Source organism: Leiobunum rupestre, chromosome 6, assembly GCF_980474605.1.
Source record: "Leiobunum rupestre chromosome 6, qqLeiRupe1.1.hap1, whole genome shotgun sequence".
NCBI classification, from domain to species: Eukaryota; Metazoa; Arthropoda; class Arachnida; order Opiliones; family Sclerosomatidae; genus Leiobunum; species Leiobunum rupestre.
Genome location: NC_143389.1, coordinates 21,328,592 through 21,344,840, shown reverse-complemented (window position 1 = coordinate 21,344,840; position 16,249 = coordinate 21,328,592). Strand labels below are relative to the sequence as shown.

The following is a 16,249-nucleotide window of genomic DNA, read 5'->3' as shown; positions in this document are numbered from 1 at the left end:
GGCGCTGTCCAAGGCTACGTGTGACACTTAGGCAAGCGGGCGCAAAACGGCGACGAAGCACGTAATGCATTCTGTCTTGTGAATAACACTCACAAGTCAGTAAATTTTTTGCATGTGATGAATAGTGTCACACTTATATACAATTTTTTACACTAATGGTACAACGTTTTAAGCATCGTGTGCTAAATTAGACACCAGAAATACTAAATTTAGTTCCTTTTTTTACTTAAAACAATAGCTTTGCAGGCAAAACCGGAATGTTAATGTGGATTTACAGTAATGAAATAATACACTTTTTTCCATTTCTAAAAACATCGCGTAGATTCATTGTATTATGTAAATCGAGTTACATAAAACGAGGAGTAATATTAAAGATCACCTTTTTGATTGATAAATTAGCATATTAGGGAACCAGCCCAGTACTTCGGCCGGTAGACTTTCCAGGTGAATAAATTAAAATAACGAGCAAGAAGAATGAAATTGTTACTTACAAAATAAAATATCAAAGGGACTGATACTTCATGGTTTTAAAATATTTATTTTCTTGGAGCTTTCGGACCGAGGTCCTTCGTCAGCCGTTAACTCATTATTAATAAACATTTTACAAATTTAAACATAAAAAATTATACAATTAAACCATTAAAAATTTCTAAAAAACATAATTCTACAACAATTTTTCATTAAACAGCATTACCCCATAAACTGGTTTATTTTTCATTTTTTTTATTTTATTTCCCCCCACCCTTTTAAATTTATATTCCCTTTATCTAAATTTAATTCACCCCTATCGTTAATATACACCGCCTCTTTAAAACATCGTTTAAACAATTTTTCTTCTTGGCATACAATTTTTGTGGATCCCCAGTCTATTTCTTGTCTATTCTCTTTTTAAAATATTTAATTTTAACTTTACCCTACTTAAATGGAATTTCTGAAAAATCTGCTAGGCAACTAAAAAAACATAATATCACTCTTATAAATAAAACGTCAAATACTTTAAAATCTAAATTAATTAAAAATAAACCTAAAGTAGTCGATCAAAATCAAACAGGAGTGGTATATGAAATTAAATGCAAATGCAATAAAAAATATATAGGACAAACAAAGAGACAGCTAAAAAAAAGACAAAACGAACACAAAAAATGTGTGTAGAAAAAAGATGAAAGCAATGGACTTGCTATGCACATAAAAAAAGAGAATAGACACGAAATAGACTGGGGATCCACAAAAATTGTATGCCAAGAAGAAAAATGGTTTAAACGATGTTTTAAAGAGGCGGTGTATATTAACGATAGGGGTGAATTAAATTTAGATAAAGGGAATATAAATTTAAAAGGGTGGGGGGAAATAAAATTAAAAAACTGAAAAATAAACCAGTTTATGGGGTAATGCTGTTTAATGAAAAATTGTTGTAGAATTATGTTTTTTAGAAATTTTTAATTTTTAATGGTTTAATTGTATAATTTTTTATGTTTAAATTTGTAAAATGTTTATTAATAATGAGTTAACGGCTGACGAAGGACCTCGGTCCGAAAGCTCCAAGAAAATAAATATTTTAAAACCATGAAGTATCAGTCCCTTTGATATTTTATTTTGTAAGTTTAAATTAACCATGGATCAGAAATTAAACATTTATAATGAAATTGTTAATTAAAAGCCCTCGATGCGAAAGTTTAAAAACCTGGAAATCATGGGACACACACGATAGAAACCACAAAAAATGTTTTGTAAAAGGTGGTAATTCTTTCGATTGGCAGCCTTGATCTATAGGAAAACGGGCGTTACTGCTAAAACTTGTTTTTTTGTGTGTCAAAAACAGCATAATTGCTTTTGAATTAATTACTTTTATCTTCAATTCAATTTATAGCTTTTCCAAACATTTCCAATCGTGTATCAACGAGAATAATTGCATCAATTTGGTTCTTAAGTGTTTTGTACCTCCTTTCCGTGATGGGCTGTTTCCTGAAAATCAAATTTACGGTGGAAACTTACAAGTACGTCAACACCTTAGAGGATATAATGGAAAGTAATGAAGTAGAACCGCTGATAATTGAGGGAATTTTTGTTCATATGGAACTACAGATGCAGGTAAAAGAACATTGATTTAATGATTGATCTAAAAATAGATCTCAGCGGAGCTAAGATCTCCGGAAAATCTTTTGGGGACCCTTATTATCAGTGGATATCTAGCCCAAATATAAGGGCCCCGCACATTGCAGGGTCTGGGGGAGCTTATTTACGCCACTTATCTTAGCAAATAAAAATAACTTTCCACGGATAGCCTTAAAACAAAACTGATGATCTCAAAAAGGGCACAACTAATCTACTATTGACTTTGCTTTTAACAGCAGAATACGAGAAAACCGTAAATCTTGTTACGAAACTCTGAGGATAATCCCACCTCAGAATTTTTTTAAGACTTCGACGTATTGTTAGAAGCTACACACTACCCACATTTTACAGTCAGTCCGAGCAAAAGTGTAGCCTTGAAATTGACAGTAAACTACTCGAGGCCGTCCAAAAGTAATCGCCTTCTAAAGTAACGCTCAGTAAATTTTTAAAATCCTTTATGATTTTCTAGGTTGCATTCAACTTGAAAACCAAAAATTGGTTGTCGTTGGTCTCAAAAGATACCGGAAGCTTCTGCACCCTCATGGACCTACTTGATATTGATGGGTATGAAAGCGTGCGCTCCGGAAACAGAACCCTGATCATAAATGGTCTTTACTTGGATTGGCTTTTGAGCGAAGCACTACGAATGGGAAACAAAAAATTTAATGAGTTGAGGGAAAACTTTTATTTCTCGAAGATAAATATGAGAACTAACTACTTCTGCATTCCAGTTAATAAATCCTTTCTTTCAATGAGCCCTCATATTCAGGAGTACTTTCAACTGGTGTAAGTTTATACAGAAAATAAGTCTTTTATTTTATAAACATTGTCATTAACATAGACTGATAGGTCTGTCCACTTTTGAAATTTTTCTTCTTGCATCGTTAGTGAAGTTCCCTATCGGAAAATGTACAGCCGCAACTCTGCTTTATCCTTGCTACATTTAAATATCTTTCAAAAAATAGGACATTACATTACAAATTTTTTAACTCCATTTTTTAAATCACCTGTAGAAGAATACGAGAAACCGAGAAAGTATGAGTCGACCAATAATCTAGGCTAGACTGAAATTCGCATTCTAATTAAAACAATAATAATATCCATCGGGGCTTAATTTAAAACGTTTTACTCGAATCAACAAATCAGTATATTTATTTTGCAATTCATGAATAGATAAAATTGATGAATTCAGCTTTAATAAAATGCGTCTTGTTATTCTTATAGATTTTCCCCAGTTTTTGAAAACCAAGTGTGGCGTTACATGGACAACGATTTGCGGTTTCGTCTGGATTCCGTGACTTGGCAAAGGCCATCCGACGCCACCGAATCGATTTCATTTCAACAACTTTGGACGCCGTTTATGTTTTATATTTGCCTAATTGCGGTGTCTTTGTCATCACTTGTTTTTGAAGTAGGACTTGCAATTTCTTGACGGCTATACACGTCGCAATGTGTCTCTTAGAGGTCGGAAACCTCTGCAAATCCTGATTAAATGAAATGTATCTCATTAGGCTTTGAGCATCTAAGGACCCTCCTTTTCTTTGACGTCTCAACCGTTAAAAGGTATTTAATTTGCCCTCTCTGCTAACTCTGTGGATCGTTTGTGATTGGTTTGCACTGCTCACAGAGTCGTTTCATTGCATCATTGGGAATTCGAAGGTTTGAAGGGTGCTAAAAGCGTTTATAGCTAAAAATATTTCGTATTAGAAACCAGTTCATGAGTCTAATAAAATTACAATTTTAAGTTGAAGTATTTATTTTTATGTTTGTATGTGTATGTAAATTATAAAATTCCCTTAAATAATTTGGTCCCGTTAGCACAGTCAAATTAAATTAATTTTGTGTCACACTCGAAAAACCGGTTGCATAAGCAACTTCCAACGGTTTTGGAGCGAGTTATGCGGCGAGCGAGTCTTAAACGAGTCGAGCGCGACTAAAATAGGGTCAGTTTTTTTCGAGCCTTTGTCGAACCGATCCATAAACGAGCTGAGCACATATCAAGTCGAGCCTAAGCCGAGTCGGGCCTAAGCCGAGTCGAGCCTAAACTCGGCTCGCTCATTGACACCTCTAAGTGTTCCCAAGTAACAGTGATTTCGAGTATAGGGCGTGAGAAACCTAGTATTTTTACGTGTGCGTGCAAACCGCGCGCGTCAAAACTATTCTAATACAGATATGGCATCGTGACGTAAGAGGAACATAAAAACAAGTTCGGCAAGCGCAGCTGGCTTTATAGAAATACCTGTTTATTTCAAACGCTAACTATAAACGATACTTTAACACAGGGCCAGTGGCGAAGCTACGCCAATGCAGTCAATGCGGTGCATTGGGGCCCACCTCAGTAAGGGGCCATTAAGCTTTTACTTCGTCGACTGTCACATCGGCTGCCTCACGAAAGCACATTTTAATGGACGGACCGACAGCTCATCGTTCAAAATTCCAAAATTTGAAATAGTGGGTGTCCTAGGGGCCAATGGCTCTTAAAAAATCAGGGGTCCCATTTTCTTATCTTGCATTGGGGCTCAATTTCCCTAGGTACGCCACTGCACAGGGCGTTGTTGTCCAATTCGTCGCAGTCTAATAGGAGTTGAGTAAAGCTGTAAAGCAATCGTCGTGACGAGAAAGGTTTACCTGAATAATAAATACACGAATAAATAGTTTTATAGCCATGTTTCTTAGTCGTAGTTAATTTCAAATAATTCAAACAATGAAAAACTGAAATCGATTACGTATATGCGGTACATTAGTTTTACCCAAACGAAGTATTATGTCGTCTTGTTTCGTCGTGCAACCTACTGCATCTCAAAAATTATTCAACTATACTACTATCCGTCGGTTTTAGTAGTCTAGATTATCTTTGCTCTGCTGAACATCCTAGTTGTTTTTTAATCCATGTTTACGTACTGCTGGCCTTTATCCCCATAATAATTATAGCTTCCCAAGCGCCACCTTGATTGTGTATAAAAGTACTAATTATTATTATTTTTTAAATATAAGTACAATTTAATTATAACTAAACAAAAATTTTAAAATACTATTTTCGTACTTTAAAAATTATATTTTAATTATAAATAGTTAAAATTACAATGCAGGTGTCGGTACTAACAGGCCTCTACTCCAAAAGCGCGAAAAATGTTAACTAACGTAGGTTAGCCTAGGCTAAATTAAGAAATACCTAAGGCACATGCCTCCGCCTAATTTTTCAAAGACTTGTTTATGTAATAAACAATATGAAGATGTAACATAATTATTAGGGGTGTGCAAAATATTTGGTCAGACCAAATTATTCGAACGAATACCAAATCGAATATTCGATTCGTCGAATCGAATAGCGCTTGGAAAAGTTCGCGAATAATCGAATTTTTTGATCAAATAATCGAATATTCGAAAAGATAGGGGAAAAGTATTTGGTATTTTCAAATAGTTTGCAAACTGGTCGAATAACCGCGGGTCTTTTTCTAATTTGTTGAAGTTCAAGGCCATCAGAGGAGAGCGCAGTGAAATTTTCAAACTAGTCCTTATTTCTGGCCCCTCTTTTTAGGCCGCAGCGCCAAGGACCATATAAAGAGTACATGTAGCTTGCACGTCCATTATCCATACCGTTTGTATTAAAACTTCTTAGCGAAAGGCAGAAGCTGTTTATTCTAGCGCCTATTGGCTAGATTACTCGCGTGTTCTCTTTTGTTATGGAATTTTCTAGAATAGCAAAGTAAAACTAAAATTGAGTCTAAAACATAAACCAAGTCCAAAACAAAACTAAAAACCGAGAGGAAAGTTGAAGTAAGTATCTTTATGGATTTTTCTGTTTAGTATTTTTGAATTAACTAAATTAATAATTATTGATATAAAATTAATATAAATGCAATTTTTTAATTTGTTACAAAAGATCTGCTCCCTCGCGTTTTACATATATTTAAAAACTTGAAATTTTAATTAAGTGTTTGCAAACTATGAAGTATGTAGCATGTCCTTTGATTTTAATTGTAGTTAGTAGTTACTAAAGGTTAAAAGTCGCTAGAAGACTTGGTCCTGGAGTGGTACCTAGGGTATTAGCCTAGTTAATTATTATTATTATTATTTTGCCATGGTACCCAATTAAAATATGTATGATAATTGATAAGTTGATAGGCACTATATTTTTGTATTTTACGATTAACTCATTTTGATCAAATCGAAAAGATTGTTCGAAGGAAGGTTGAAAATAAAGACATTTTGTACAACAATTAGAATTAATTTGAATGATAAGTTAGAGTTTACCACAGTGGCGTAATATAAAATTATGGGCCCGCCTGCAGCCTGAGACAATGGACCCCCTTCAGTGTTTTTTATTAAGAGCCTTAGAGAAGGCTCAGTAAAATTAAAAATTTAAAAGACCATCTTTTAGGACCGGCCCGTCATTATACCTCTGATTTACCAAAATCGTCCAGGGAACTTTGTTCTAGGCTATACTGTATTTGGTTTAATATTTTACTATTTTCAAGTGAAACGAACAGTGATTTCAATTACTTTTTTTGGCAAATATGCAAACTATTTGGCTATTTGAAAACCAAATACGTCGAATAATTTGATATTCGAAATACTATTTGGTATTTGATCAGTTAACTGGTCTAAATTTACAGAATATTTCTTAAGTTACTAAAAACAGAAGATCGTTTAGAGAAAAATACAACATACGTTTGTAAATTTTACTAGAGGCAGATAGTTTTTTAAAGTTAATATTACAGAATTAAAAGGGGGTTTATATGTCAACCCCCCTTAGGCCTACCTTAGACTGTACTAAATTTCCGCCCCCTTCTCGACCCCCTCTTAATATTCACATACTTTGACCCCCCCTTGAAGAATTTCTGGCTACGCCACTGAATAAAGCCATCAAATCAAATAAAGGTGACAGACAACCCAGCGTTATTTACCTATTCAAGAAACTTTGCTACCTGAAATCACATTCCCTTCTCTATTGTCTGTTGTCTAACGGTGTCAACAGTATCACAGAAAGTGCGCTCCTCTCACTGTGAACGGTTTTTACCATTCTTAGAAAAAGCGTGAACCGAATATGGGAGGATCGTCAATTTCACCTCTCAAAAACTACTGTAAGGTCAGGGCCGGATTACTAAATAGGCCGACTAGGCCTGGGCCTAGGGCACCAAGCCTATAAGGGACACCGAAAGGGTTCGTAAAAATTAGAAGCACAAAAAGTTTATCATTCACATCTTAATTGGCCCTGAGTAAGCCAATATGCTCGCGAGACATTATGGCTCGACACCTGTTGGCTCGGCTCGGCTCGGCCAAAAGAACTCGCCCGTTTAATAATTGAGCCGTTGAGTCGGCTCGGCTCGTCTCGAACTTGGCTCGCTTGTCAAGAGCCCGAGCTGCCACGAGCTCGTGATCAGCCCTACCAAGTTCGAACGGGTTCTATGGTGGTCATGCATATGTCCGCTTGCCAAACTTTATATCTCTAGAATACCTTAACCTGCTACTAAAATGAATGCTTTCTACAGCCGCTGTAAGCTTTCACCTTCGTGCTAGGTTACTAGAAAACTAAAGAAGGTAGCGGAGAACGTCTTTCGAGTCTATCTCGAATCCTGAGGCTCGGCTCGATTCACGGTGAGGGGGTTAGTTTTGTTCTCTTTCGTGTTTTTCTTTCCACTATTAAGTTTTTGAACTAAGTTATGTATTGACTTCGGTACTTCATAACAGTTTGTTGATGTTGAAAGTTTTTCCAGTATTATCTTTTTGTCTCCTCGAACGTCCACTAACTCAATTATTTTTTCTTTTTCTTCCAAGGATGATTCCCGAATAGCCCGGTTTGCAGGGTATTTTTCATACAATGTTGGACCAATATCGTGATTATGCTCCAAATGGAATGATTTAACATACAGTACTCCTAATGAAGAATTAGCAACGTAATGCACAAACGCAGGGCACTTATTTCTGAATGTTGACGATTCTCGTTTTCCTTTCGAGTTAGAGTCATAGGTTCCATAATGAAGGCATCCAAACTTAATATTTTGGTATTTCAGTTTCTCTGGTAATTTTCGTTTTAATTCTTTTCTGGAATTGTATGATGAAACAGTTGTAGAATGCAGTCTTCCGGTGGTCAATATCGGAGAGAATGTCCGATCACAGTATTCGCGATGGTTGTTATAACACGACTCCCAATCTTGAAACTGTTTAGTGTTATCAAAATACATTTTAACAATATTAATTATTAATTAGACCACTTGTTTTTATTTTCAAACAATAACTTATGCCATCAGTCCTCAAAATAACCAAAAACAATCAATACTCGGCGAAGGCGCCAAATTTCTGACTATATTCCAGACTATTATATGAATGTTTATTATTTAGTAAAAACAAATGAAGGTGAACTAGTGACTAACTTACTAAAATCTACGGAGTAGATTAACGGACATTGAAAATTCAATAGCAAAAGCCATTATAAATACACGTTTTTGACATCGATAGGGGCTCAAGCGGCAGATAGACCTAAGGTTTCGATAGCTGAAAAGAATATCGTCTGCTTCCAAGTTTTTTTTCTAATGCGTAGAAGCATATAATATTCCCTCTCCCTTCGGAACTTTTGGGTATCTATCGCCAGAGACATCTAACGACAGTGCATTTGGTGAAATACTTATTTTTAATATTGTACGTGCTTATTCTTTTCAAATTCTCGCTAGTCTTAAAGCAAATGTCGGCTTTAAGGTTAGTATAATTGACGGGCTAGAGATGTCACTAACATCGAGTTGAGTCGAAATCTAAACAAGTTGAGCAAGCAAAATAGTCTCTAAAAGTAGGTGCATCGATGTGCCAATTTCTTGGTTTTGCTGATAGGCAGTAGCATAGCTGATGGTACGCAGACCCTGCCGCGCGGGGGGGGGCGAGCTTCAGGGGGCCCCGCTTACCCTAAAAAAATCTTTAAAAATATTTTTAATCAATATTTATTAACGTCGTTCCTAACGCAGACAGTTAAAATCCATTTAACAAACAGGGTTATTTGTAATGAAAATAGTTTGAAAGTTGAACGATACTAACGAAAACTTCAAAATTCTATTAAAGTCTATTCGAAGTTTTCGTTAGTATCGTTCAAGCTATTTTGGAAGCCGTCGTATTTCATGTTTATCCTCACTATAGCAAGAAAATGTAAAGTTCATCGAAGCTGTAGCGCCATAGCGGCTTAGCGACATTACAACCAGTTATGTCAAGTCCGAATTTCCGAAATAGGTTTATTATTATAATTTATAAGCTGATAATCGCCTGCCTGACACTGTCTGGAGTTTTTGGCTTTCTGAAAATTAACGAGTAAGCTATCTGTTAGCCTGTTACTGATATTTCCAGCAAAGTTTTAGGCCTACTATGAACTCGGTGACTATTCTTAAATTTACACCCTACGATCGACAGCGAGAACTGAATCGCCGAAAAAATACCAGCGAAATGAAAGTTCTTTTTTTCTGTATTTTTTATTACTCCATTAATTTTACAGGTGGCAGGATAGCGGTCGCTATGCTACGTGCTGCCGCTAAACTTCTTACAATGACGCTGGCGCGTTCTTCCCTCCTACTTCGCCTCCCTTCCTATCCTCTTTGCTAAAACCAAAGATAATCTAGACTAGGTACCCTAGATTGGAAATGCGGCGAGATTCCCTAGTGGTGGGGGGAGGGGCGGGGGGCAATGTAATAGCGTGGGGGTAAAAAGTCTGAAAAATTCAGTTCGGTTCAGTTTTAAATCTCGTTTTCGCGGTCGGTGCTGGCTGCTGGCAGTCTAAACAAAAAAAATCGGGACTGGAGGACAAGGCCCGAGGCCCGAGGGTTCGACTAAGTTTGATTTGAAACGAAAATGTCCTTTATTTTACTGATTGGATTTCAAAGGTATTTGTTTTAAGTTACATTAACCAGATATAATATTAAACTAAGGTTTATTTTATTTTACCAAGGTGTAAACTAAATATGGGAAAATCTTGCCAATTCAAGAGTTGTAAGAAATATCACAAGTAAAATAAAAAGGAACTGTCCAAGCCTAAATAAAATTTTCACAATCAACTATTACTGTGTAAATCGTGTTAGGATATAAGACCGTTAAAGGTCTTTGTTATGTACAGAAACGTCAGTTAAGGCCGCTAAATTCCAGACCACACTGACCTATAGGCCGAATTAGCGATCGCCCTTTTGCCCTGGTCTCAAGAAGCTGTTTTGCCGCCCCAGTTTGAAACCCTACTGCTGACTACAGCAACTTTCACTTGAGTCTTTACGTACCCAGTCCGACCCTAGCTTAGGCAAGCTACACTAATGAAATGAATACATTTAATTTAGTGCTCCAGGAAAAAACATTTGTTTAAACGGTTTATTGTCTGGGTTTAAAATAAAGGCCCGCTATAATGTACAAAAAGTTTTATATATTCATCACCATCCATGATTATCGCTGAGCAACCACCTGGCTGCTCCCACCCCCAAAGAACGTCCTTGAATGCATCAAATATAATACAGAATAATATGAACCTAATATCCATTTTTAGAAAGGTGTTACGATATGCGTTCCTTTAACCTTAGAAAGTAAGCTTTCGAGCTATTAAATAGCGAGCCAATGGTTTTTTCAGGCGAGGGCACTTGATTCGTTTCAGGGCTCAACTTTTTAGCTCGTAGTTCGATGCGTTCGCCAAGAAACTAGCTCGACTCGTTGCTCGTTCGCCACGAAACTATCTCGACTCGGTGCTCACTCGCTAAGAAACTAGCTCGACTCGTTGCTCGCTCGCCAAGAAACTAGCTCGACTCGTTGTTCGCTCGATATGACATAGGCTCGGTTCGTGACACGGTTCGTTTTCTGCTGATTAACAAGCGAGCTCTAGAACTCGGCTCGATACGTTTTTGCTCGTTTCGACACTCGACTCATTTATTCTTAGCTCGACTCGGTTCGATACACTTCGAGCGTGTCGAGTTGCGAGCCCTCGCGAGTTTGCTCGGCTCGTTGACACCTCTAGCCCAAATGATTTTGTTTGTTTATATTTGTTCTTTAAGCCTTTTAGTTAGTAATTTACTATTAACTAAAAGCTATTTTAATTAACTAGGAATAAGGTCTGCCCAATTTCCAAAAATTGTGCGCCCTCGTCTCACTATTGAAAAGAATAAAAGAGGTTTTCCATGAAACTGAAAATTTTACAGTTTAGTTTAAGTGCAAATACATTTTCCACGTCATGAGTTCTATCTTACATACCTCTTCATAAAGCGTTAAAATGTCTGGGTAGGGGCAAGAATGTTTTTATTTATATTTAGGAAGAATGATAATGGCGCGACAATCGGCGGCCACGTTGAACGCCTTACCTCCTGGCTTGGAAATAAGCGGTGGTCAGTGGGTTAAAGACCAGTTTATTAATTGTTCGGACGTTTTTATTTCGTTGCCCCCATTACGGGGGGGGGGGGGAAACCGAAATATTGCGATCATTTAAGCCTACCCTGGAATCGTTCCTTCACGGCTAACATTTGGTATTCGAATATTCTCTCCGATTTGATTCACCCCACAAAGGCCACAGCTTACATTTGTCGGCATCTTCCCTCGCATTGGTAAATTTTTATCTTTGAGACGGATCAGGAGATATGACGTCATGTAACAAATGTGGAAAATTTGAGTGTTCAAACTTTTAAGGCGCGATCTTAAATTCATAAAATTCAAATATCATCTCCCCCTGGTGCGCCACTGATTAAATAGCTCGCAAAATTCGCATTAACGAACATGAAACAAATGTGGAAATTTTCGGGTGTTCAAACTTGTAAAGCCAGACTTGCCAGAAATGGTTTTTTTAAACCGGTGGCAGCTCTCAATTTTTTGGGCCCAAATAGACGGCCAAATTAGCATTGCTAAATGGGCCGAAATTTCAAATTTCCGAAAATGTTGGCCCAAATAACAATCTTTTAATAAATTCCTATTTGGGCCGGAATTTACAAATTTTAAAATTATCGGCCACATTAGCTGGCCTCAGTCATGTAGCTAAATGGGCCGAAATTTTGGGCCCAATTAGAAATATTTTCGTCTGGGTGCTAATGGGGCCGAAAATGTCGGCCCAAATAGCTTCAGCCTAAACTAAAGGACTATAAAATAACGACACAAGGTCATACATGACTTGAACTGGAACTATCTTTATTTACAAAGATCACAACTAAAGGATTGGCAACTCGACTAGAGGGCCTGACATAAGAAATACATCACACGCCCCTTTTTTTAACAAAATAGTTGAAATTAAGTAACATAATCTTGTAACCAATTTGGAGGTTTTAGAACACGCCCAGGTCGTTTAGGAGGTTCACTGCGATTTTCGTCTCGCTGCTCGTCAGGAATGGCGTTTTCTATAAAAAAATTCGTCGCTGTCATCTTCGGCTACTTCTTGATCAGAAGCTTCAGTGGCGCTGTCTTCCACTGGTATTTGTAAAACCGGGATTTCTTCTCGTGACATTGAAAATTGTTCAGATGTTCGTTGGGTATAGGTCGCTTGTTGGGTGTCTGATACGAGACTTTTGGAGGATTCACGCGCTTCGCATTTGTTAGTTGAAGGCTCAGATCGATCAGGTCTAATATGAAATCGGTTTCTCGTGTAAATCTTTCCGTTCTCAGCCTAGATCCCGTAAGATCGTTTCTGGGGTCCTACTCGAATAATTACACCTTCCTTCCACTTTTCCTTTGGGTTTAAACGAAACATGGCTTAGTATGTTGATTGCCGTGTCCCTTTTGTTTCGCTTGTCGAATTTTTAACTCCTCTGCCGCTTCTTTAGTATTAAAATTCAGTTCCATCCGAGCAGGGTGAGACGGTAGCAACAAGCGTAACCTTCGGCCCATTAAAAGTTCAGCGGGAGATGCTAATCCATGTGTAGGAGTGATTCTATAGTCCAACAATACTAAGAGTAGATCTTTACCGTCTTCTAAGGCTTTGATAAGGCTGTTCTTTAGAGTTTGTACGGAACTTTCAACCTGACCATTTGATCGAGGATAGTGCGGAGATGACATATTATGGTGAATATTCCACTCGGCATGGAACTTTCGAATGGCGTTGGAATTTTAAGGCGGACCTTGGTCACTGACGACTTCCTCGGGTATACCGTGCCGTGCATAAATACATTTCATGGTTTGAATTAAAGCTTGCGCATTAGTTCCGTGCATGAGTTGGACTTCTACGTATTTAGATAAATAGTCGATCATTAGAAGATAGTGTTTCCCTTGAAGTTCGAAAAAATCACAGGCAACTTTTTGCCAAGGTTGCATTGGTACATCTCTGTTTTCAAGTGGTTCGAATTGATTATTTCTTTGATATTGTTGACAAAGTTCACATCGCTGAACGTACTTTTCAACGTATTTATTCATAGAAGGCCAATAAAAATATTATCTTGCCTTTGTCTTACTTGCAACGATACCTCGATGGGCAGTGTGCAATTTATCTAAGACAACAGACCTAGCTTGTGAAGGAACCTCTACAGATAATTCCATCGTCCGATTCATACAACTCGCCTCTGAAGTCAAAATATGGGCGTGCTGATAATCGCGCGTCAGTTTTGCTAGTTGGCCACCCATTTCGAACGTGGTTAAGAACGTCTTGCAATTCCGGGTCACTATCAGTTAGATCTCTCAGGGCTTTCCATTTGGCAGTGGACGCGTTTGCTAAGAGACAGACGTGCACGGAAACGGGCGTAATGTCAGTTTCCGAAAATCTTGCATCAGGTAATTGGGCCCTAGACAAGGCATCAGCTAAGACGAGCTGCTTGCCAGGTACATATACGAGAGTTACATTATAGCGATTCATTCGAAGAAGCATTCGTTGAAGTCGAGGTGGTATTTTTTCGTAAGGCTTCTTGCTTAAACCGATTAGTGGCTTGTGGTCAGTATTAACTTCCACTGGTTGAACATACGTATAATAGGCGAAGTGCTCGAGGCCAAAAATTACGGAAAGCATTTCTTTCTCTATTTGTGCATACCTCTGTTGCGTGTCAGTTAGAGAAACAGAGCCATACGCGAGTGGTGCGCCATCTTGAAGATGGACACAATCAAGGCCATTCTTGCAGGCATCCACGGAGATGACCACTGGTTTTGCTTGATCGAAAAACTTTAAACATAGAGCTTTCGCTAGTTCGGTTTTGATCGCTTCAAAAATTTTAAGAATATTTGATTCCCAAAGCCACGGAGTTTCCTTCTTCATCAGTATGAGTCATGTTAGACAAATGGGGAGTAAATTCCAAGAAAACAACGCAGGTCTTTTTTACTCTTTGGCGCGGCGTATTTTACAATTGCCTCCACCTTTGAAGGGTCAGGTTCAATGCCCTGATCCGAGATCACATGCACCAAGTACTGAATTCGTGACTTCGCTAGTTGAACGTTTTTCGGGTTAAATTTCAAATTTTCTTTCCTAGCTATAGTAAGGAGTAGAAGGAAAGTGAGGGCGAGGCGCCGATCCCGGGTTTGGGTTTGGGTTCGGGAGCGGGATCCGGGATTTAAGGGGTGAAATGGGGGTAAAATCGTCGAAAAGTCAATGGATTTAGGGTATTTTTCGCGACGATTTGTTTTTTCGTATATTAACATATTGTGTTCAGGCCAACTTGTTTATTTATCTCCGCTTATCTCGAGTGACACTTGAACGTATATATTATCGCGTTTTATCGTACGGAATAAGTTGAAATGATGTAAAAAGTGATAACCTTGGCGGCGCGCGCGCGTGCGCAGATTACCCGGGAGGCGCGGTTAATTTGAATTTAAAACATGGATTTGAGTGTTTTGACGTCACGGAATATTCGTTGTTAAACTGACGTAGAATGGAAATATTTTTCAACTTCATTTTAATATCATTGTAGTACTTAAATACGCTTGGCACTTGAATCTATCTCTCGAGTATTTCAAACGAATATTTCAAGTTTAAGTATGAGAAACGTATCGTTCTCAAATGATACTTGAAAATACTATAAAAGCGGTTGTATAGGGTTGTGGGAGGTCATTCCACGGTTAACTGCGGTAGCTATATTCAATATGCCTAAAGCTCAGTATACATGTCCTACGTGCGCGAAAAGGTTTTCTACCAAGTCCCCCTTAAATCGGCATGTTAGAGAAGTACACGGTGATAGACATAAGTTTGTCTGTGAAGTATGTGGTAAGAATGTTGCTAGATTAGAGCATTTTAAGAGCCCTCAACGAATTCATGACTTGAACGTGACCAATGCAACGTTCGCCAGCATCTTCCCGTACACCATCACCTAGTCTGCTTCAAGACATTCAACTGGAATCTACCCGTACACAGCCATCTACATCAGCTTTACCCAACAACCTAACATCATCACCTGTTCCCGCCTCACCAATACTTAATGAAACATCTCCAAGTATGGTCCAGGCCTCGAATGATACGTTAGCATCTATTCGTTATAATGCCGAAGACTATGATATTGATGCGGGGATGTTTATCGGACGTTACCGAGCCACTTTCAGTAAATTTCTAATGGAAAGACTCACCAGTAAACGTGGAATTAAATGGTTCTTACTCGTAAGATCAGCCTATATGAGACCTTTAGGAGGTGCGGAACAAAGAGCGGAAGTACGACCCTATTTCCGGAGCACTATGCAAACAACATTAACGCCTGACGTCATTGAAAGCCAGCTGAATGACTGCATTGAAACAATACAGTCAGCAGCAGAAAATTTTGAAGCGACAGGTATGTACTAAAATTTATAGTTATATTTTGAACTAAAACATTATATTTTTGATAGGATCGGGTTGGGTAATTGATCATATTCTGTATGTAGAATTAAATGTAGCATCTTAACAACCGTTGCGGGGGTCATCGTATATGGAACTACCTGAAAAACTATCTCGACGTCACGCTATTCTTAATATTAGAAACGGAAATTATGAGAAATGTTTTCTCTGGCCAATTCTAGCTAAACTTTACCCAGTTTTTAAGCTTCATCACGCTAACAGGGTTTCCAAATATACACGTTATGAAAACGAACTTGATACCAGTGATATATCTTTTCCTTTCAAATTAAACGCTACGGAACTTAAAAAATTTGAATTTGAATTTGATCAATATCTGTGTTCGGCTTCTCGGGAGATATTTTCCCTCTTTACGTAAGCGCCAACAAGTGTTGTAAGGAAAGGGAGGTTGATCTGCTATACATCACCGATGAA

At 37.9% G+C, this 16,249-nt stretch overlaps 1 protein-coding gene across 1 annotated transcript; it reads right to left on the bottom strand.

Moving 5' to 3' along the window:
- Nucleotides 1-12,774: 12,774 nt before the first annotated feature.
- On the bottom strand, nt 12,775-13,092 carry LOC149940296 (uncharacterized). The gene has a single exon (XM_090179212.1). The coding sequence runs from the start codon at nt 13,090-13,092 to the stop codon at nt 12,775-12,777; it is 318 nt and encodes a 105-aa protein (XP_090035338.1).
- Nucleotides 13,093-16,249: the final 3,157 nt, after the last annotated feature.

Bases quoted from the DNA above. Each gene is read 5' to 3' on its own strand.
- LOC149940296 (XM_090179212.1), bottom strand. From the start codon at position 13,092: ATGTCATCTCCGCACTATCCTCGATCAAATGGTCAGGTTGAAAGTTCC.